General features: G+C 37.7%; 1 protein-coding gene across 1 annotated transcript in view; it reads right to left on the bottom strand.

Annotated features, from left to right (window-relative positions):
- The window catches only part of LOC114615382 (vomeronasal type-2 receptor 26-like), a 36,724-nt gene extending 14,688 nt beyond the window's left edge, over window positions 1–22,036 (bottom strand). Inside the window, exons 1-3 of the mRNA XM_028761121.1 lie at window positions 21,822–22,036; window positions 20,571–20,868; window positions 14,196–15,005 (exon numbers count right to left, since the gene is read on the bottom strand). Of these exons, the coding sequence (XP_028616954.1) occupies window positions 14,196–15,005; window positions 20,571–20,868; window positions 21,822–22,036 (1,323 nt within the window). The remainder of the gene's footprint in view (window positions 1–14,195; window positions 15,006–20,570; window positions 20,869–21,821) is intronic.
- Window positions 22,037–22,354: the final 318 nt, after the last annotated feature.

The raw sequence follows: 22,354 nt of genomic DNA, 5'->3' as shown, positions 1-22,354 counted from the left end.
CATACTCCAACACATCTGAGAAGCAAGATTCTGATCTAAAACCATATCTCATGGTGATAATAGAGGACTTTAAGGAGGACATAAGTAACTCCCTTAAAGAACTACAGGAGAACACAGGTAAACAGGTAGAAGCCTTAAAGAGGAAACATATTAATTCTTTAAAGAAATACAGGAAAAAAACAACATAACAGGTGAAAGAATTGAACAAAACCATTCAGTATCTAAAAATGGAAAGAGAAACAATAAAGAAACCAGAAAGAGAACTATCCATGGAGATAGAGAACCTAGAAAACATATCAGGAGTCATAGATGCAAGCATCACCAAGCGAATACAAGAAATAGAAGAGAAAATCTCAGGTGCAGAAGATACCACAGAAAACATTGACACAGCAGTGGAAGAAATTGAAAAATGCAAAAAGCACCTAAATTAAAACATCCAAGAAATCCAGGACAAAATGAAAAGATCAAACCTATGCTGATAAAATTATCCATGTCTTGAGGTCAGTATTTCCATTTTTGCCAAACCTCAGCAATGGCATATATAGCTTGATCATGCTAGCCCTTTTTTGTCCTGGGAATAATTTTATTCCTGCCCATTGTCTTAAAGCTTGTCTTTAACAACATCAACATGTTGGCAGCCAAAGTACATGGCTTGAACCTGAAAATGAACCCCCAGACAGTTACTTAATTAAGAGGCTGGCAAGCAGAAGACATGTAAGATTCTGCACAGAGCCTTACCAACCTAAGACAGAAGTGCATTGCTTTGTATAATGCATATTCCATGACAGGTAAGGAAGGCATTCTTGTCAGAAGACCTAAGTCAGACTCTGTCTTGTTAATGAAATAGAAAAGGAGGAGAGGCGGAGAGCCTTTGGGGCTGCTTGGCAAGAATCTGACATGGGCCAAGGATAAGGAAGTAGGCTTCAGGCAGGAGTCTGACATTAGGCTAGAACAAAGAAGTAATTTTAGACAGAAATCTAAATTTTAGCTATAATAAGGAAGTAGGCTTCAGACATGAAAATGACTTTGGACTATGACAGGTAAGTAGGCTCAGATATTTTGGTCATCCTGATAAGCCCTTAGAAACAGTGATCATGGGAGTGTTCATCTAATTGGGTTTAATACCTTGCTTGTTCTTTGACTATTTGTGTTTATTGTCTTGCTTGTTCCTTGACTATTTGCATCTATTGTATTGCTAGACCCTCAACCTAGAACAGACCTTAATACAGAAAACTTGTAACCTAAAGACAGAGATGCTCATAAACATACAAGAAACCTACAGTAAGCCAAATAGATTGGATCATTAAAACAAAAAATCTGCCATCATATTACAATGAAAACCCTGAATGCACAGAACAAAGAAAGAATATTGAAAGCGGTAATGGGAAAAGGTCAAATAACATATAAAGGCAAACTTATCAGAATTACACCAGACTTCTCAACAGAGACTCTAAAATCCAGAATATCCTGGGAAGATGTCATACAGACAATAATAGAACAAAGATGCCAGCCTAGGTTACTATACCTAAACTCTCAAATTACCAAAGATGTCCAAACCAATGTATTCCATGACAAAACCAGATTTACCTGGTATCTTTCCACAAATCCAGCCCTACAAAGGATAATAGATGGAAAATACCAACACAAGGAGGGAAACTACACCCTTTGAAAAGCCAGAAAAGCAATCTTTTAACAAACACAAAAGAAGATAGCCACACAGACATAATTCCACCTCTATCAACAAAAATAACAGAATGCAAAAATTACTGTTTCTTAATATCTCTTAACATTAATGGACTCAATTCTCCAATAAAAAGACATAGACTAACAGACTGGATACATAAACAGGACCCAGCATTTTTTTGCATTCAAGAACCACACCTCAGTGACAAAAACAGAAACAACCTCAGAATAAAAGGCTGGAAATTTTCCTCCCAAGCAAATAGTTGCTAGAAACAAGCTGGGGTACTCATTCTAATATCAAATATAATCAACTTTCAACCAAAAGTTAGCAAAATAGATTAGGGAGTAAACTTTATACTCATCAAAGGAAAAATCTACCAAGATGAACTCTCAATTCTGAACATCTATGCCCAAGTGCAAGGACAGCCATATTTGTAAAAGAAATGTCACTAAACCTCAAAGCACTCATTGAAATGCACGCAATAATAGTGGAAGATCTCAACACCCCAGTCTCATCAATGGACACATCATGGAAGCAGTATATAAACAGAGATAAAGTGAAATTAACAGAAGTTATGAACCAAATGGATTTAACAGATATTTATAGAACATTTCACCATAAAACAAAAAGAATATGCTTTTGTCTTAGTCAAGTTTCTATTCCTGCACAAAACATCATGAACAAGAAGCAAGTTGGAGAGGAAAGGATATATTCAGCTTACAATTCAATATTGTTGTTCATCACCAAAGGAAGTCAGGACTGGAACTGAAGCAGATGAGGAAGCAGAAGAAGATGATGCAGAGGCCATGGAATGATGTTACTTACTGGCTTGCTCATTTGCATCCTTATAGAACCCAAGATGACCAGCCTAATGATGGCACCACACTTGATCATAAATTGAGAAAATGCCTTTACAGCTGGATCTCAAGGAAGCATTTCCTCAAGGGAGGCTACTTTCTCTGTGATAACTTCAGCTTGTGTCAAGTTGAGACACAAAACTAGCCAGTTCAAACTTCTTCTTAGAACCTTATTGTACCTTCTCAAAAACTGACCATATACTCAAACACAAAAGAAGCCTCAACCAATACAAAAAGATTGAAAAAATCCCATGCACCCTATCAGATCATGATGGAGAAAAGCTTGTCTTCAATAACAAGAAAAACAACAGGAAGCCAACATTCATATGGAAGCTGAACAACTCTACTCAATGGTAACTTGGTCAGGGAAGAAATAAGAAAAGAAATTAAATACTTTTTAGAATTTAATGAAAATGAAGTCACAACATACCCACACTTATGGGACACAGTGAGATCAGTGCTAAGAAGAAAACTCATAGCTCTGTGTGTTTCCACAAAAAAAGAAAAAAAAAAAACTGTAAAGAGCATACAATAGCAGCTTAACAGTACATCTGAAAGCTGGAGAGCAAAAAAGAAGCAAATACACTGAAGAAGGGTTGATGGCATGAAATAATCAAACTCAGGGCTGAAATCAACCAAGTAAAAACAAAGAGAGCTATACAAAGAATCAACAAAACCAGTTTCTAGTTCATTGAGAAAATCCACAAGATAGATAAAACCTTAGCCAGTCTAACCAGAGGGTACAGAGTCAATATCCAAATTAACAAAATCAGAAATAAAAAGGGAGATGTAACAAAAGAGAATGAAGAAACTTAAAAAATCATCAGATCCCACTACAAAAACATATACTCAACATAACTAGAAAATCTAGGTGAAATGGATGATTTTCTAGACAGATACCAGGTACCAAAGTTAAATCAAGAGGAGGTAAGCCATTTAAACTGTCTTATAACCCCTAAAGAAATAGAAGCAGTCATTAAACTCTCTCAACAACAACAACAACAACAACAACAACAACAACAGCCCAGGATGACATAGTTTTAGGGCAGAATTCTATCAGATCTTCAAAGTAGACCTAATACCAATACTCTTCAAACTATTTTACTAAAAGAAACAAAGGGAACACTGATAAATTCATTCTATGAAGCGATAGTTAAGCTGACACCTAAACCACACAAAGACTCAACAAATAAAGAGGACCGACCAATTTCCCTTATGAATATCGATGCAAAAATACTCAATAAAATTCTAACAAACCTTATCCAAGAACTTATCATAATGATCATGCAACATGATCCAGTAGACTTCATCCTAGTGATGCAGGGATAGTTCAATATAGGGAAATCTGTTAATGTAATCCACTGTCTAAACAAACTCAAAAAATTTGATCATCTCATTAGATGCTGAAAAAGCATTTGACAAAATACAATACACCTTCATGTTAAAAGTCTTGGAAAAATCAGGAATTCAAGGCCCAGACCTAAACATAATAAAAGCAACATAGGGCAAACCCATACCCAACATCATATTTAATGTAGAGAAACTTGAAACAGTTCCACTAAAATCAGGGACTAGACAAGGCTGCCCACTGTCTCCCTATTTATGCAATATAGTACTTGTAGCTCTAGCTAGAGCAATTAGACAACAAAAATAGATGAAAGGGATGCAAACTGGAAAGGAAGAAGTAAAGATAACTATTTGTAGATGATATGATAGTATTCTTAAGTGACCCCCAAAACTCCACCAGAGAATTTCTATAGCTGATAAACAACTTCAGCAAAGTAGCATTCATCTACTCAAAAGATAAATGGACTGAGAAATAAATTAGGGAAATGAGACCACTCACAATAGTCACAGATAATATAAAATATCTTGGTTTGACACTAATCAAGCAAGTAATAGATCTGTATGACAAGAACTTCAAGTCTCTGAGGAAAGAAATCGAAGATCTCAGAAAATGGAAAGCTCACGCATGCTCATGTATTGGCAGGATTGACGTAGTAGAAATGGTGATCTTACCAAAAGCAATGTTCAAATTCAATGCAATTCCCATCAAAATCCCAACTCAATTCTTCACAGAGATAGAAAGAGCCATTCTGAAATTCATCTGGAATAACAAAAACCCAGGATAGCAAAAATTATTCTCAACAATAAGAGAACTTCTGGGAGAATCACCATCCCTGACCTCAAGCTTTACCACAGAGCAATAGTGATTAGAAACCACATGACATTGTTACAGAAACAGACAGGTAGATCAATGGAATAGAATTAAAGACCTAGAATTGAACCCACACACCTATGGACACCTGATCTTTGACAAAGAAACTACAACCATCTACTTTCAAACAGACAGCATAATCAACACATGGTGCTGGCTCAAATGGTAGTCAGCATGTAGAAGAATGCAAATTGACCCATTCTTATCTCATTGTACAAAACTCAAATCCAAGTGGATCAAGCACCTCCACATAAAACCAGATATACTGAATCTAATAAAAGAGAAAGTGGGAAAGAGCCTTGAACATATCTGCACAGGAGAATTTTCCTGAACAAACACCAATGGCTCGGGCTCTAAGATCAACTATAGGCAAATGGAATCTCAGAAAATTTAAATGCTTCTGTAAGGCAAAGGACACTGTCTACAGGAAAAAACAGCAACCTACAGATGTGGAAAAAAATCTTTACCAACCCTACACTCAAAAGAGGAACAATACTTACTATACACAAAGAATTCAAGAAATAAGACTTCAGAGAACAAATAACCCTATTAAAAATGGGGTACAGAGCTATACAAAAAATTCTCAACTGGGGAACCTCAAATGGCCAAGAGGCACTTAAAGAAATGTTCAACATCATTTGTCATTAGAGAAATGTTAATCAAAATGACCCTGAGATTCCACCTCATACCTGTCAGAATGGCTAAGATCAAAAACTCAGATAACAGCAGATGCTGGTGCTGGTGGGATTTCAAGAGGGTACAACCACTCTGGAAATCAATTTGGCAGTTCCTCAGAAAACTGGAAATAGTTCTCCTTGAAGACCAAGCTATACCACTCCTGGGCATATACCCAGAAGATGCTCCAACATATAACAAGGACACATGCTCCACTATGGTCATAGCAGCCATATTCATAATAGTCAGAAGCTGGAAACAACCCAGATGTTCCTCAACAGATGAATGGATACAGAAAATGTGGAACATTTCTACAGTGTGATACTACTCAGCTATTAAAAAAGAATGATTCCATGAAATTCACAGGCAAATGGATGGGACTAGAAAATATCATTCTGAGTGAGGTAAACTAGTCACAAAAGAAACCACATGGTGTATACTCACTGATAAGTTGATATTAGCCCAAAAGCTCAGAAAATCCACAATGCAACTCACAGAGCATATGAAGCTCCAGAAGAAGGAAGACCAAATTATGAATGCTTCATTTCTATTTAGAAGGGGAACAAAATAATCATAGGAATTAGAGGGTGGGAGGGACTTGGGAGGGAAAAAGGAGTGGGGAGAGAAAAAAGTGGGAGGAGATGGGAGAGATGTAGACTGGGTCAGGAAATTGAACAGAGGTGTGTAGCAATAGGGCATGAGGAGCTGGGTCTAGTCAACAGAAAGTCCCAACACCAGAAAAACAAGGGGCCCCAAGGACCCAACTCCAGTCAGAAGAGGAGAAGAAAGAAGAAGAAGGAGGAGGAGGAGGAGGAGGAGGAGGAGGAGGAGGAGGAGGAGGAGGAGGAGGAGGAGGAGGAGGAGGAACTCAATCATTCAACAGAGGATGCCAAGAATAGGCCATTGTCCTTCACAAACTTAAAATGTTTCTTCATACCAATGGAAACAATCAAGTAAACAAATGAAGAAATGTCCCAGAGAATGACAGAGAAGCTTTGAGAATGACACATTTAATATAAGACTACATATGGAATATAGTAAAAACTAAGAAAAACTGAGAAACCATAAGAGAAATCATACAGCTCAGTATGTGCTAATGGAATAGCAATTCCCTAAGGATGAAAAATATATAACCAATAAAGATATGAAAAAGGTTCAACATCCTTAAGCACCAGGAAAATTCAAATTTTAACTTAAATTCCATCCCACAGCCCAAGGATTCATTATTAGCAAAACCACCCATTTCTTGATTCCTGTGGAAGTACCCTGCTCAACCAAGGCAAAACCTGGCAAAACTTCAGGTATACTAGCTGGTCACAGACTGCTGCCAATCTCTTAGTGCTCTCTCAGCCTCCTGCCAACTGTGCCTCTCCTCTTTATCACCATATTCCGGCCCCCAACTTCAACAGAGACCCAATGCTGAAACAGAGACTATGATAGCCACCAGAACACCATGTAGTCCTCAACCTATGGACTGCACCCATTCTGTCAGTGCCTTCCCATTTTACACAATATCTCCTTTTCCCTCCTCCTTTCCATGCTCGAACCCCCAACTCTAGCATAGATACCATGCTCAACAAGAGACCATCAGAGCCATCAAAAATCCAGTCTACAATTCAAGCAGAGAATCTCTACTCAACCACAGGCAACATAAACCAGAAGACCAGAAAGGAATCAGTGACCAAGGTACAAAACACCCATCCCAGAAATCAGCACTTAGACTTACAACTGTCCCAAACACAGCTGCCTATATGTCAGTGTGAAAACAATCATCAGTCAAGGCAGTATGTCATCATGAGAGTCTATTTATCCTACTCCAGCAAGCCCTAAATATTTCAACACAGAGGAAGCTCAAAAATATGACTTTAACTTGATAAAGACAACTGAGGTCCTTAAAGCAGAAATGAATAAATCATTTGAAGAAATCAAGGAGAAGACAAAAAAAGAGAGGAAATGAATAAATCCTTTAAAGAAAGCCAAGAAAAAACAACTAGTTGAAGGAAAATGAATAACTGCACAAGACCTGAAAATGAAAAGAAACAATAAAGAAAACACATATTGAGTAAATTCTGAAAAAAAAAAAATCTAGGTAAACAGACAGAAACTCCAGACACAAGCGCCAAGGACAGAAATCAAGAGATGGAAAAGAGAACTTCAGGTGTTAAAAGTAGGATACAAGAAATAGATACATCATCCAAAAAATGCTTAACCTAAAAAATTTTCTGAGAAAAAAAAAATTCCAGGAAATATAGGGCACAGGGAAAGACCAAATATAATAGAAGTAATAGGAATAGAACACGGAGACGATTCCCAGGTCTAAGGAGCCAAAAATATTTTTAACACAATCACAGAAGAAAATTTTCCTAACCTTAAAAAAGTGCCTATAAAGTTACTAGAAGCATGAAGAACACCAAATAGATTGGACCATACAATAATCAGGACACTTAAACATATAAAACAAAGGAAGAACAATAAAAGCTGCAAGGAGAAAAGACCAAGTAACATATAAAGGTAGATCTATTCAAATTGCTCAAACTTCTCAGTGGAGACTTTAAAAGCCAGAAGAGCCTGAACAACTGCACTGCAGACTCTAAGATATCACAGATGCCCAGATTACTATACCCAGCATAACTTTAAATCACCATAGATGGAGAAAAAACAAGATATTCCATGATGAAGTCAAATTTAAATAATATCTATTCACAAATCCAGCACAACAGATGGTGTTAAAAGGAAAACTTCAACCTGAATAGGTGAACTGTATCCATAAAAACACAGGAAATAAATAACCTCACAGTAGCAAAACCAAAAAAAAGGAAGTCAACATACAAACACACACACACACACATACACACATATACACAGGCACTCACACATACCACCACTGCCAGCACCTAATAAAAATATCATTGAAAAATCTCAATATCAGTGGATTCAATTCTTTAATAAAAAGATATAGGCTAACAGAATGGATCTGAAAACAGCATTCAACCTTCCACATAGCATGTAAAGAAACACAACTCAACATCAAATATAGTTGTTATCTCAGAGTAAAGGACTGGGGAAATGTTTTCCAAGCCACTGAACCTTAAACTCAAGGTAGAGTAGACATTCTAACATCGAACACAATAGGCTTCAAATGAAAATTAATCAAAAGTAATGAGGAAGAACATCTATAATCATCAAAGAAAAAATCTACTAAGATGATGTGTCAATTTTTAACGTTTATGTCACAAACACAAGGGTATCCAAGTCTGTTAAAGAAATACAACTAAATCTCAACTCACGCATCGACCGCACACATTCCTCGTGGGAGACTGCGATACCCCACTCTCACCAGTGGGTGCATCATGGATGAGTCACTGAGGCAACGACTCAATGAATACTGGAACTAACAGACGTCATAAACAAGATGGATATAGCAGTAGGAGGAGAGCTGAAGGAGATAAAGGGGTAAAATGAGAAAATGTAAATTCAAGATATCATTATTTATAGATGATATAATAATATATATAAGCAACCCTCAAAATTCTACCATGGAAGTCCTATGACTGATGAACACTTTCAGAGATGTGGCTGGGTACAAGATTAACTCAGTAAGTTAGCAGACTTCACATATACAGATGACAAAGAGACTAAGAAAAATCAGGGAAGCAACACTCCACAAGAGCCACAAAAAAATGCAAAGTATTTTGGAGTAGTCAAATCAAGCAAGCAAAGGACTTGTATGATAAAATTTTAAGTCTTTGAAGAAAAAAAAAGAAGATATCAGAAGATCGAAAGATCTCCCATGCTCATGAATCAATAGAATTAACATAATAAACAGTAAAAGAATTTCCAGAGGTATCACCATCCCTAATTTTAAAGTGTACAATGTGCTATAGTAATAAAACCACATAAAAGAGATGATTGAGCAATAAAATTGAATTTAAGACCTAGATATAAATCCACACACCTATGGATACCTTAAAGTGTCCATAAAGTCTTTTATAAAAGAGCTAGAAATATAGAATGGATAAAAGAAATCATCTTCAGAAATGGTTCTGTCTAACTGGATGTCTTCACGTTGAAGAACGCTAATAGATTCATGTTTAACGCCCTGTTCAAAACTCCAATTGACAATCACAGCATTAAAATCGACACGCTGAACTTGATGGAAGAAAAACTAGGGAAAAGCCTTGAACATACTTATAACTGCTTGTATTGTTAATGCTCATTATGTTTCTCCCAAAAAACTGTTTAGGCAAGAACACCCACACACACATAGCTTCTGGAAACCTGCTCCAGTTGGTTCTGATTGTTAAATTAAGATGCTGACAGCCAATGGTTGAGCAGTGCAGACAGAGCTGAGACTTATAGGATTCTTTGGCTAGGGACAGGGAGAAAGGAGGAGAAAGATCCACCATGCTGGGAGAGGTAGAGAAGTAGAGACGCCATGCCTGAGAAGGTTCAGGACAGGGGGACATAACCACCAGGTAGCAGCCAGGGGATTGTGGCCCAAGAGGACTGCCCAACTGGGTCCAGGGAAGCCAAGGTAAAATACAAAATGTAATCAATGATAACTTGGGATTTTCGAAAGGAGGTGGATTAGCCATATAGAGGTTAAGAAATGGCCCAGCTATTGAGCTGTTTAAGGCATATTACAATATAAAGGTTGGGGGTATGACTTTCATTCAAGAACTCAGAACGTTGGGGTGGGTAGCTCAGAACATGCTGCTGTGATTTATTTCATGATTTTAATTCTACACATATTGGCACAGGAGACAACTTCCTAAATAGAGCATTGGTAAGGCAATGAATAAATGGGATCTCATGAAACCAAAAAGCTTCTGCAAGGCAAAGGACAACTTCATTAGGACAAAATTGCAGTCAAGAGAAAGGGAAAGGATTTTTACCAACTCTACATCTGACAGAAAGCTAATATCCAAAATATATAAAGAACTGAAGATACTGGGCATCAACAAACCACTAATCTAATTTTAAAAATTAGGTACAGAGCTAAACAGAGAATTCATAATAGATGAATATCAAAGGGGTGAGAAACACTTTATAAAAATATTCAACATCCTTAGCCTTTAGGGACATGAAATTCAAAACTACTTTGAGATTCCATCTTACACGTGTCAGAATGGCTAAGATCAAAGATACAAGAGACAGCTCCTGATGGAGAGGACGTGTGGCAAGAGGAACACTATTGCAATGATGGGGGGAGTGCCAGCTTGTACAGCCAGTACAGAAATCATTATGATGGCTCCTCAGAAAAGTGGGAATTAATCTACCTCAAGACTGACCTATACCACTCTTGGGCATATGCCCAAAGGACATTCCATCCCACCTCAAGGACATTTGCTCAATTAATTCATAGTGGTTTTATTTATATAGCCTGAAATTGGAAGTAATTGAGATGTTTCTCAAATGAAAAAATGGGTAAACAGAGTGTGGCACATTTACCACAATGGAGTACTACTCATCTGTTAGAAAAATGACACTACGAAATTTGTAGACAAATGAATGAAACTAGAATTATCAAGAGTGTGGCATCCTAGACCCACTTTAAAAAAAAAACATGGCAAGTACTTACTTATATGAGTTATTAGCTGTAAAGGATAAATATATTACAATCCACAGACCCAGAGAGGCTAAGTAACAATGAAGGCTCTAGGTGGGGGTTTGGGGGGTCACATACCTGGAAAGGGAATCTAGAATAGATTTTGTGGGTAGAATAGGAGATGGGAAGAGATGGGAACAGGAAGAGAAAAGTTTGGGGAGAGAATTTCAGAGGGAGAGAGTACAGAGAGTTGGGGGAGACAGAGACAGAGAAACAGCGAAAAAGAGTCAGAGATAGAGAAGGAGACAGAGAGAAAGACAGAGATGGGGGGAGCTTTGAGAATATAGGGACTTTTCAGTTTACTCTCTTGGCTTCGTCTTGGGGTTGAAATATGATCTCCTGCCTCTGTCTCCATGCCTAATGCTTGCTGCCATATCTCCTTGCCATGATGAACTCTTGTCCCCTGGAACTGTAAGCCAAACCCTTTCTCATATGTGTTTACTTGGTCATGATGTTTTGTCACAGCAACAGGAAAATAATAAACATACACACACATTTGCACAAATATGCACACACACATACATAAAAATTGAAGACTCGGGAGTAAAGGCAGACCTGTGTAGGGGAACAAATGTGAGTAATACAAGTGGTGTATTAGTTATTGTTCTGTTACTGTGATAAAGCACTATGATGCAAGCAACTGACAGAGGAAAAATTTATTTGGGCCTATGGTTTCAGATGGATCAGAGTCTATCATGGTGAGTAGCACAGCAACAGGCATGGGTGATGTCATAGGAAGTTGAATGTTCACATTCACAACTGCAAGATGAGAAGGTGAACCTAAACTAAGATAAAGGTATACAAATATCAAAACCCTTCTTCATTAATGTATTTCCTCTAGGAAGACTGCATCATCAAACTCCCCCTAGTGAAATGCCATGGGAAACTATTGTTCAAATCCTAAACCTGTGGGGGACATTTCTCATTAAATCCACCACACCTCTGGAGGGATCAGAAAGCGGAGTGAAGGAATTAAGGGAAACATAGTCAAACTAATATTGTATACACTTGAATATAATTATCCTTATGAAATCCAATACCAGTACAATAAATGTATGTCAATAAGAAAAGTAAAATGATGTTTCTAGTTATTTTACTAATTAGAACTAAATTTAACCAATTAGTTAAAATATCCCTATGGTAAAACATGTCAGACATTGATAAAAGATACGAAAGAGACATAGAAAGATAATAGCTCAAGGATTAGAAGACTTATTTGTTTAAAATACTTCATTATGTAAAAGATGCCACAGATTAGGGCAATGTCATTCAAAATTTAAATAATGTTTTTCTCATTGATTATCAAGGCCTAAATTCCCCACAGGAGAGGAGAGCCACAAAGAGGACACATACCTTTTCAAACTTGATCAAGGAAAACAAAATGAAAGCATTCCATTTTCCATTCCAAATAGCTTTATAAAGTTACAGCAGTATAAGCATGGCCTATAACCTGCACACATCACAGAGGAGCTGAACAGAAATCCAGAAACCAACTGAACACACGAGACACCAAGAACACACAAAGGGTGAAGTGTAGTCTATTACAGAAATTCTGTTGTGAAAGCAGGGCATCAACATGTAAATCACTGCAGTTAGATTTTTGTCTGTTTCATATATCAAAGTAAAAACAGATTTAAAACAAAACAAAAAAAACACCTCTGAATAAAAAACTTCTAGAGTAAATCAGAGAGGGAAGCCATCAATATCATTGGTCCTGATGATATTTTCAAACACGACATCAAAAGCTGTCAAAGAAAGCTAAGATCAACTATCTTAACAAAGAAAGCTTCAGCACAGCAAAGAAAACAACCAACAGTGTAAGAGGACAATTCATGGAATGGAAGAAGATATTTGCAAACAAGACACCTAATGAAGAGTTGTTATCCCAAGTTATAGGTAATTAATGAAATTATTTAGCCAAAATTTTAAATAAGAAAAAGTGTCTGCTAGATATTTTTTCAAGAGAGGGATACATGTGGACATGCAGTGTGTGGAAAGATGTTTAATATCACTGATCTGAGAGAAAGGCAAATATAGCTCACCATGAGCTGTAACACTTTCTGTGTGTTAGGATGCCTAATGCCAAAATTCAAACACACAAAAGATTTATGTGAGCTAAAGAAATAAAAAGCCCTTAGTCTAGTAATAACATCCCACTCTTGTGTGAGAAACTTTAATTAAAGCCACAGGATCTCACCTACAAAAAGCAGTCATGAGAGTGAGAGAGGGCTGGTTGCAAAAAGTCTCCAACAGGAGAGGGAGAGGCAGGAAATGCAATGGGGCAGGGGTAGAAAATGCCCAACATTTGTTATTTAAATGTTTGAAGGTACCAAACAATAATGAGGAAATTTAAACAATCTCAAAAAATAAGTGTTGACAATGATGTAGAGGGAGGGACTCAGGTTTGAAGTGATAAGCAGGTGCAGAGGGGTAAACACGTGGGAAGTTGATGTGTCATGACTAGTGCCTCTCCATTCAATCCAGCTTCATTTTAAAGAACCTGCTTTTGTTTCAGTTTGGTTTGGGATTTGATTTGTAAGACTAGGTCTGTCTATATATCTCAGACTGGCTTCAAACTCATGATCCTCTGTCTCAGCCTCCCATAAGCTGGAGAACAGTCATGGATGATATTGTCTAGCCGTATAGAAGCTATGTGTTCTCCTAGAATCTGTTTATCAAAACAAAACAACCTATTGGCATCAAATGTATGTAAAATCTCTTAAAATATGCAATATATATACTTGTACAAGTCACTTGACTTGTATATTATAATTACTTCACATATCATTAAAAGCAATAATAAAAGTACATGTGACAATTAAAGGGCATAAGTATTATTGCTTGAATGTGCTTAAAATAAGATAACCATTTTTCAGCACCATGTAGATATTGTTTTCTGATTGAAATATTAGTTCAAATTTGAACGTTACCATGTGTTTTTTTTTAATTTTTTCTCTATCACTATTTCTTTGTGCTACTTTATGCTACTGAAATAAACATGAATAGTTTGAGGAAGGACATAGTAGCATAAAGAGATATGCAAACATAAGAAATATTTCTCTGACACTAACTACAAAAGATCATGAATCAAAATGCAGAACTTACAAACTCAGGCCCAACATTCTAGGAAAATACAAGACCAGTTATTTCTACCTTCCATGGGAGAGGAGCCCAGGGTACACCTTTATCAAGAGAGCTTCTTTCTGCTCTGAGTGACAGCTCCTCATGCAGTGCCTGGGCAATGGCATACACAGCAGCATGGACTTTGTAGCTCGAGGGTGAGGTATTCATATCCCAAAGATGCAGAGGACGTGTGCTCAGGCTGCCATTTTGCTCACATTGACTTAGTTCTCTGTCTATATCCTGAACAAAATATGGACACTCAAATATGATCGACCACACATCCTGGATAAAGGTATCATGAGGGTATTTTCTAGGTTGAACACTTCCGAGAAAATCCTTGAATCCCAAAATTTGATCCATGCGAACAGAAAATGATAACCCTCCACCAAAGTATGTATAACCTAGATTTTGTTCAAAGGGCAATGTGGTGATATCCCAATCAGAAGTTGTGATCCAGACATTACCAAAAGGAATATTGCAGAAGATGTTATAGACAAATCTCAGAAGAGAATATGTGTCACCAAATGCAATGATAACACGTGTCAGTGTGAATCTTTTCATAAAAAGTCCCCTGTTTACTGTGTCCTTGGCAGGAAATTCTGGAACCTTTTCTGCAAAAGCAACACAAAGTCCACGGTTGGTCATCTCCTCTGTGATGTCCCTAAGGAAGAGTTCTCCCCTCATATCATCTGGAACCACTAGGCCAACCCAGACCCAAGTGAAGTATAGCAGCAGTTGAATAATTCCCTGATACAGAGCTGTGGTGTGCGTAGGAAACTGGTAAGGAGACTGGAGCTGGACTCTGGTCCCAAGACTCTGGTCAAAAGTAGCATAGCTGATCTAAACAGAAAGAAAGTTACTACTTAAGACAAGACAATTAAGTTTATTCTCAAATAATTTGGTTCACAGTTTCTCTTAATGAATTCTCCAAGAAATTAAACAGTTAACTTTATTACGACACTATTTTTTCACCTGTGACCCATCATTTTCCTCTTACTGCTCACACGAAGCACATCTTTTTCTTCGCACTTTTGCAGAGCAAACCAAACATGACCACAGAGTGTCTATCTCCTGCTTTTAGTTCAGGAAACACTAACCAAACAAGAGCATTGCAAATCTGTTTCTTCTCATACCAAAACTTTCATCTTCCTGATAAAGGAAGTGGAGAAACATTAACACTAAAGGTCTTTTTACTTGAAGTCACAAATCCATAACTAACCAATAAAGAAGAATCTATAAAGCACTGAAAAATCCACTAGTGAATTCTCTATTTCCCCCAAAGTTACTATGTCTTTTGTCTTTCTGTAATGCTTACTCTGTAGTCAGCTATGTTGCCAGCTACTCTAAAATAAGCTTGCTGAGGATAGAAGGCTGACTATCTATCTCAATAATTGCTGTAAAGTCTCTCCTTTAACAGGCTCTCTGTTGAGCCGGGCGGTGGTGGCGCATGCCTTTAATCCCAGCACTTGGGAGGCAGAGGCAGGCGGATTTCTGAGTTTGAGAGTTCGAGGCCAGCCTGGTCTACAGAGTGAGTTCCAGGACAGCCAGGACTACACAGAGAAACCCTGCCTCGAAAAACCAAAAAAAAAAAAAAAAAAAAAAAAAAAAAACAGGCTCTCTGTTAACCCCTATTTGCTAAACTTTTCACCTGAATTCTTCAATTGAGATGTGTACACAGTCATTCCTATGCACTTTAGGGCATCTTCTCTGCGGTGTGGAGTGTGGGGTGGACTAGATCGTTAATTTCCTAATCTGCCATATCAAATGCCCAATTATCAAATTCACTTTACTTAATCTAATATTGGCATGAAACAATCCTTTTTCTTAAAAATGTACATTTTAATGGGTTCCCATGATCTTTCTTTGATCAAGGGAAAGTATTTCCAAGGTTTGGCAAACACTATCAGTCTGCCTTATTGAATTGTTTAGCTCCCGCTACACAGCTGGTATCAATATTCCAGTGTCCCATGGCTCAGATTAGGACTTGATCTCCCTTTCCACACAAATTCCCTCAATAATCTCCTAACATCAGATGTCCACTAGATTATGCCCTAATCCACTGCTCATGCCCAGGCTCCAGTCACTGACTTCTCACCACATATCTGAATCTGAGTGTTCAGTGAACACTTCACTTATTGAATCCAAAATCATGATAATTGAATAAAGACACTTAATATATGGTAATTGTCTGGGCTAGAGGGATAGGTGGGGAGGAGGAGGAATAGGAAAGAAGAAATCACAAAATGAAGTAAACATGAATACTTTGAGGAAGGAAACAGTAGCCTAAAGAAATATTCAATATTAATAAATGTACAAAAGTAAACAAGTTAAATAGACAATACATGATGATATCATGTTTTATATCAACACACTTTGATAATGGGTTCATGAGCCCCGTGAAACTAAATTAATTAATAAAACATAATTTGAGTTATGATTTTTAATCAACATAACTTTGTTAATTAAACATATTTCTAAAAATATGAGTGAATTATTTTTAAACAATACATTAAAAAATATGTTTGAAGTGTGACAAATCACATCCAAAAGATGAGGCAAGGGTCTGTGGTGGAGAGAGCTGTTGTTCTGCCTCCAGGACAAGGCCAGGGTTCTTTCAGGTCTCCAATTCAGGTGTTGTTTTCAGGAAGACAGCTGGTCCTCCAGCAAGATGGCTGCCAAAGCAGAAGAGCTATAGTTTGTCACTCCCTATGACTCAGAGGGCTGTGGCAGTCTGCCCTCTCAGGAGAGAACTGTTCATCTAACACTGACCTACTGTTGGGTGCTGAGACTAGGGAGTAACAGCACATCACAGAGTTGGCAGCACCTGAATAGGCCTGGATGAGGCTGCCTCAGGAGGCATGTGTGGAAATGGAAGGTTACAATGGCAACAAACTGAAGAGTTAGGAGGAGGCTTGGCTCAGGCAGTTTATGGAGGGAGGATTTAGTTCACTGTCTTGCTGAGTAGAAGCTGATCTCAAAATCAGACTGTAACTGTGGAGTCTCAAAGGCCAAAGCCTGAGGGGACCGAAGAACAAAGTATAATGTTATACATACATGAAGATGCCATGATAAATCCATTATTTTGAACACTAACTTAAATATATAGATATAGATTAGATACAGATATAGAAGATATATAGTATGATATATAGATATAGATGACATTTGTATAGATGAAGAAATAGATAGCTATAGATATAGTTCATGAGTCTGGGGAGGTGGCTCAGTGTTTTCTCTACAAGCATGAGGGCCTGGGTTAGAATCGTCATCATCTCCCTAACAAGTCAAACATAGCTGCTTGTGCTTGTACCCCAAGGTAGAGACAGGTAAATCCCAAGATTTACCTTGCTGACTAGCCAGTGCAAATACCTATATATTCACACACACACAATGAAAGATAAAATGAGAGAGAGAGAGAGAGAGAGAGAGAGAGAGAGAGAGAAACCATTATGTACCTCCATGAGTTCATAATTCCTCTGTATTAGAAATCAAAGCTAATAAGCAAAATGACATGACATTGGATGTCAGTCACACTGCTGTGTAGAGTGACCAATAATCACAAATTACCACAGAGCTCACATAATCAGGTAGCCGCAATAAGACAATCAACTTTGAATCTAAATAGAACCTAGCAAACAGGCATTTAGAGGAGAAATTTTTAAATGTGGGGGAAAAATTGTGAAACATTAGAAAAAAAAATCCAAATAAAGTTGCTGAAAGTTAAAATGCAAGTCGGTCAAATGAAAACCACCACTGAGCAACCTTTATAAAATTTCTTTAACTCAAGGATGCACACTGGAAACTGTGAAAGTGAAGGAAGAAAGAAAGATGTAGACTTAGCATACAGAAGACCCAGCACAGGGAAATGTTCGAGAACAGACATACAGCATGTGGGCTGGCAAAGAGAAGACATGGAGAGAAAGGATTATCTGCCATATGTAAAGTTGGGATGATCTGCATAAATTTGGGATTTATTTACATACACTAAAGATGATTTACTTATTCTACACAGAGATACTCAAATAAAAACGACAACTTGATAAAGGAAACGAGACATGTATAAAACAAGGTCAGCAGCACAGCACTGCCAGCTCTGCAGGTCACACTTAAGACTTGTTCCAGTGGATTACAAAAAGAAATCACAAAAATGCCGCAGGACTTTGTAAGTGTGTTGAAGTTGTGTTGGGCCATGTACATAGCTATCAGTGGACACAGGCTACTACTGGCTTCCCATAGGTTGAAGAGCAAAATTTGAATTTGAGCTATTAAAAATGAGGATATCATGAATTTTGCAAACAAATGGACGGAAGTAGAAAATATCACCCTGAGTAAGGTAACCCAGACCCAAGAGGACACACTCAAAAGGTATATACTCAGTAATAAGTAGATATTAGCCAAAAAATACAGAATACCCATGATACAAACCACAGACCATGAGAAGTTTAACAAGAAGGAAGGCCCAAGTGAGGATGCTTCAATCCCACTTAGAAGGGGGAACAAATTATTCATGGGAGACAGAGGTAGGGAGGGAAGGTGTAAAGGGGAGCAGGATCAGGTATGGAGGGAAACGAGAGAAGCCCAAAGGCCAGGAAAAGAAACAGAAATATGCAGCTATGGGTGCTAGAGGGCAGAGAGACTCTCTAGAAAGTTCCAGAAACCTGGGATGTCAGAGGCTCCCAAAACACCATGGAGGTGAACTTTGGAGAAAAAACAAACAGTGAGGAGATAGGAGCTGAAGAGACCAACAGTAGTAGATAGGCAAGGCCCCCAGTAGAGGGATGATATCCCTAAACTATCCTCAAAATTTTTGACCCAGTATTGATCTTGTCTAAAAGAACTCAGGGACAAAAACAGAGCAAGGGCTGAAGGAAAGGCCATCAAGAGACTGGCCCACCTTAGGATCTAATCCATGGTTGGGAAGCAAACCCTGACTCTATTACTGAGGCCATGTTGTGTTTGCAGACAGGGTCCTAGTATGGCTGTCTACTGAAAGGGTCTGTCAGCACCTGACTAAGACAGATTCAGATACTTACAGTGAACCACTGGACTGAGCCTAGGGACTCTAGTGGAATAGTGCAGGGAAGGACTGAAGGAGCTGAAGGAAATTGCAATGCCACAGAAGAACAAGAGTAGCAACTAACCAAACCCTTCAGAGTTCTCAGGCACTCAACCACCAACAAAAGTATATATATGGAATGGTCCATGGTTCCCTGTACTTATATAGCAGAAGACTGAGTTATTTGGCATCAGTGGGAGTAGAGGTACTCTGTCCTGTAGAGGCTTTTTGCCCCACCAAAGGGGGATGCTACGGGGTGAGACCAGCATGGGTGGATGGGTGAGCGCCCTCTTAGAGTCAGTGGTAAAGGAGGATAGGATAGGGACTTCACAGAGAGGAGACCAGGAAGGGGGCAGCATTTGAAATGTAAATAAATAAAATAATCAATTTTTAAAAATTCACTCATAAAAATCTCATAAAAATAAAAATCTAGATCGAGCATAATGGTGCATACCTTTATGCCCAGTTCTGGGAAGCAAAGGCAGAGGATCACTGTAAGGCTACTCTGGGCTACATAGGATGTTCAAGACCAGGTAAGTTGGCATGGTGAGAACCTGTCTCAGAAATGAACAAATAGGTAAAACTTAAACCTAAAAAAAATCAACATGGGAGCCTAGTTCATTTTACTAAGATTAACGATACTTCATTGATGATATCAGGGAAACTGTCCATGCTGGATCACTGTTATATGCAAATTAATATATTTTTAGAAGCTCTTTTCAAGTTTTTAATTAAAGAAGATCAATTTGACTTATAAATCTATATTTTTGACTCTATAGCACTGCTTATAAGAAACCCTTACTGATCAACAGAAAGATTTTTAAACAAATACAAAATTATAAAACTTTTGTGCCAACAGAACAAAATTACAAACAGCCCCAATGTCCAGTCAGAGTAAGTGTGACCCACGGTTCTTTGCAAAAATAAATGTTATGTGGCATTTTGAGCTGATATCACACAAAAATAATCTGGAATCTGTCCACGCTAGGTACAGTAAAAGTCTGTGAGTAGAATTATTAGAGTCCTCATGCTTTGTGATGTGCTAAAGCTACATACAAAAGAAAGACAGTATTAACAATGGTTTATGGAAAAGGACATTTTCTTGGAGTGGTAAAAATACAGGTTGTCATTACATTTATTTTTCAATTTTGAAGGTTTGGAAACCTAATTTATTATTATACAAACATGGTTTCATCTTATGAATAAATTATTCTTCATAGTTAAGAATGATCACTAAATAGTAAATTTTTAAGTAGTTCCATACCTCATCAATAAATGATAAATGGATTAATTAGCACTTATTACTATGTTACTATGTATAATCTAAGGAACCATGATTCTTTGCATACCTGTGGGACATTGTAGAGACTTAGAACTCGGGAGATCTGAGTTGAAATTCCTGTTGATATGCCTCCTATCACAGCAACCAGCTTATCAGTCTTCTCAGGCCTGCAGCTGTAGTTAGGAACTGGGGGACTCTCTCCTGAGAGCAGAGCCATAGAACTCTCCATGGCCTTCATCTCAATAAAGTTAACATTGAAGAGATAGAATCCCAGGGACATGTTGAATAGAACATTTGGGTCCTTGTTGATTTTTTCTACAGCAAAAACCATTGCCAACATGTGCTGATAATGTTTAGTGAGATCCCTAGGAGGAAAAATTGGAAAGATCATTTTTTGTCTTTTTTATATTAATGGTCAATTAAAATATAATCACATCCATTACCTCCCTCTCTTTTCTCCATGGAGCTCCTCCCATGCTTCCTCTCATATTCTGGATTTTTATTTATAACAATCTATGTCATGTAAAGATTATAAATGATATCCCAAAAAACAAGCAGGATATTATATATTAAAAATGTGGAGAAAGTAGCCATAAAAAGAAAATTCATAGCACAATTGATTATCAGCTTCATAATTTCTAAGAAAGAATTTTTGTACAGAGTCTCAGTATTCAGTCCAGGCTTGACTGAAACTCACTATTGTAGACTAGGCTAATTTCAGGCTCACAGAGATCCACCTGCCTCTGCTTCTCAAGTTCTAGGATTAAAGGTTTTCCCCACCACATACTATCAAATGGACAACTTTCACTGATTACTGTCCAATTTGTGTCTGAGAAAGTAAAATGGAGGAGTAAAGAATGTGAGAAGTAACAAACATTAAAATTTAGTATTTCAAGTGTTCTTCAGAAATAGGATAAACCTCAAGAAAATACACAGTGCTTGATCAAGCATAAAAATTCAAAAGATAGTATCAAGTTAATTTAAGTAGGAGAAATAAAGTGTTCTCAGTATAATACACTAAATAACTACAAAGAAAAATTGTTATCTACTTCAAAGTGCTTTCAACACCTTCTTACATGAGAGACAGATAGATTTAGAGATTTAGAGACTTAGAGACTTAGAGACTTAGAGAGAGAGAGAGAGAGAGAAAGAGAGAGAGAGAGAGAGAGAGAGAGGGAGAGAGAGAGAGAGAGAGCGCCCCCAGTAAGTTGAAGACAGGAGACATAGGAGGGGAAGCAGTAGAGGTGGGTGAGATCAACATATATTGTATACATGTTTGAAATCATGAAGCAATTTTTTAAAGAGAGAAGCCACTTACGCATAAACAATATCTGCTGTAGAGATTGTATCTTTAAAGCCAAATTTACTTGTGATGTCTCCAGAGGTCACTCTAAGGGAAAAGAGTCCTCCAATAAGAAAATCCCCATCTTGATAGTAGCCAGGAGAAGCAGGTAAATTTAAAGAGAAACAAGAAATTTGTTCCTGGAATACAATCAGAACAATCAGGAGAAAGAAAGCAATGAGTAATTTCATACTAACATTGATAAATAACTGGTAAACCCTAGAAATCTTCTCAGTTGAGAATCCTGGACTAATCAACCCCAATAGCACAAGAACAAAGTGATAAAACATGTGTCTGTCTGGTCCTTGTGAATCAAGGTTATAAGGCATTATTTTGTGCTGGTACAGGCCCACCTGTATCCAAACACTCCCTCAGTTCCTGTGTGTATAATCTACTTTGTGCCTACTTAGCCCATGATTATGTCCCCTTCACAGAGTGACTGTGAGTCTCCAAGGGCCCAGGAACCTCTCACTTGTCACCTGAGGACCCTGATTCTCAGCAGGAAAACA

The sequence above is a fragment of the Grammomys surdaster genome, unplaced genomic scaffold (genome assembly GCF_004785775.1).
Source record: "Grammomys surdaster isolate TR1022 unplaced genomic scaffold, NIH_TR_1.0 126660, whole genome shotgun sequence".
Classification (NCBI taxonomy): domain Eukaryota; kingdom Metazoa; phylum Chordata; class Mammalia; order Rodentia; family Muridae; genus Grammomys; species Grammomys surdaster.
This window is presented reverse-complemented; position numbering and strand designations above follow the sequence as displayed.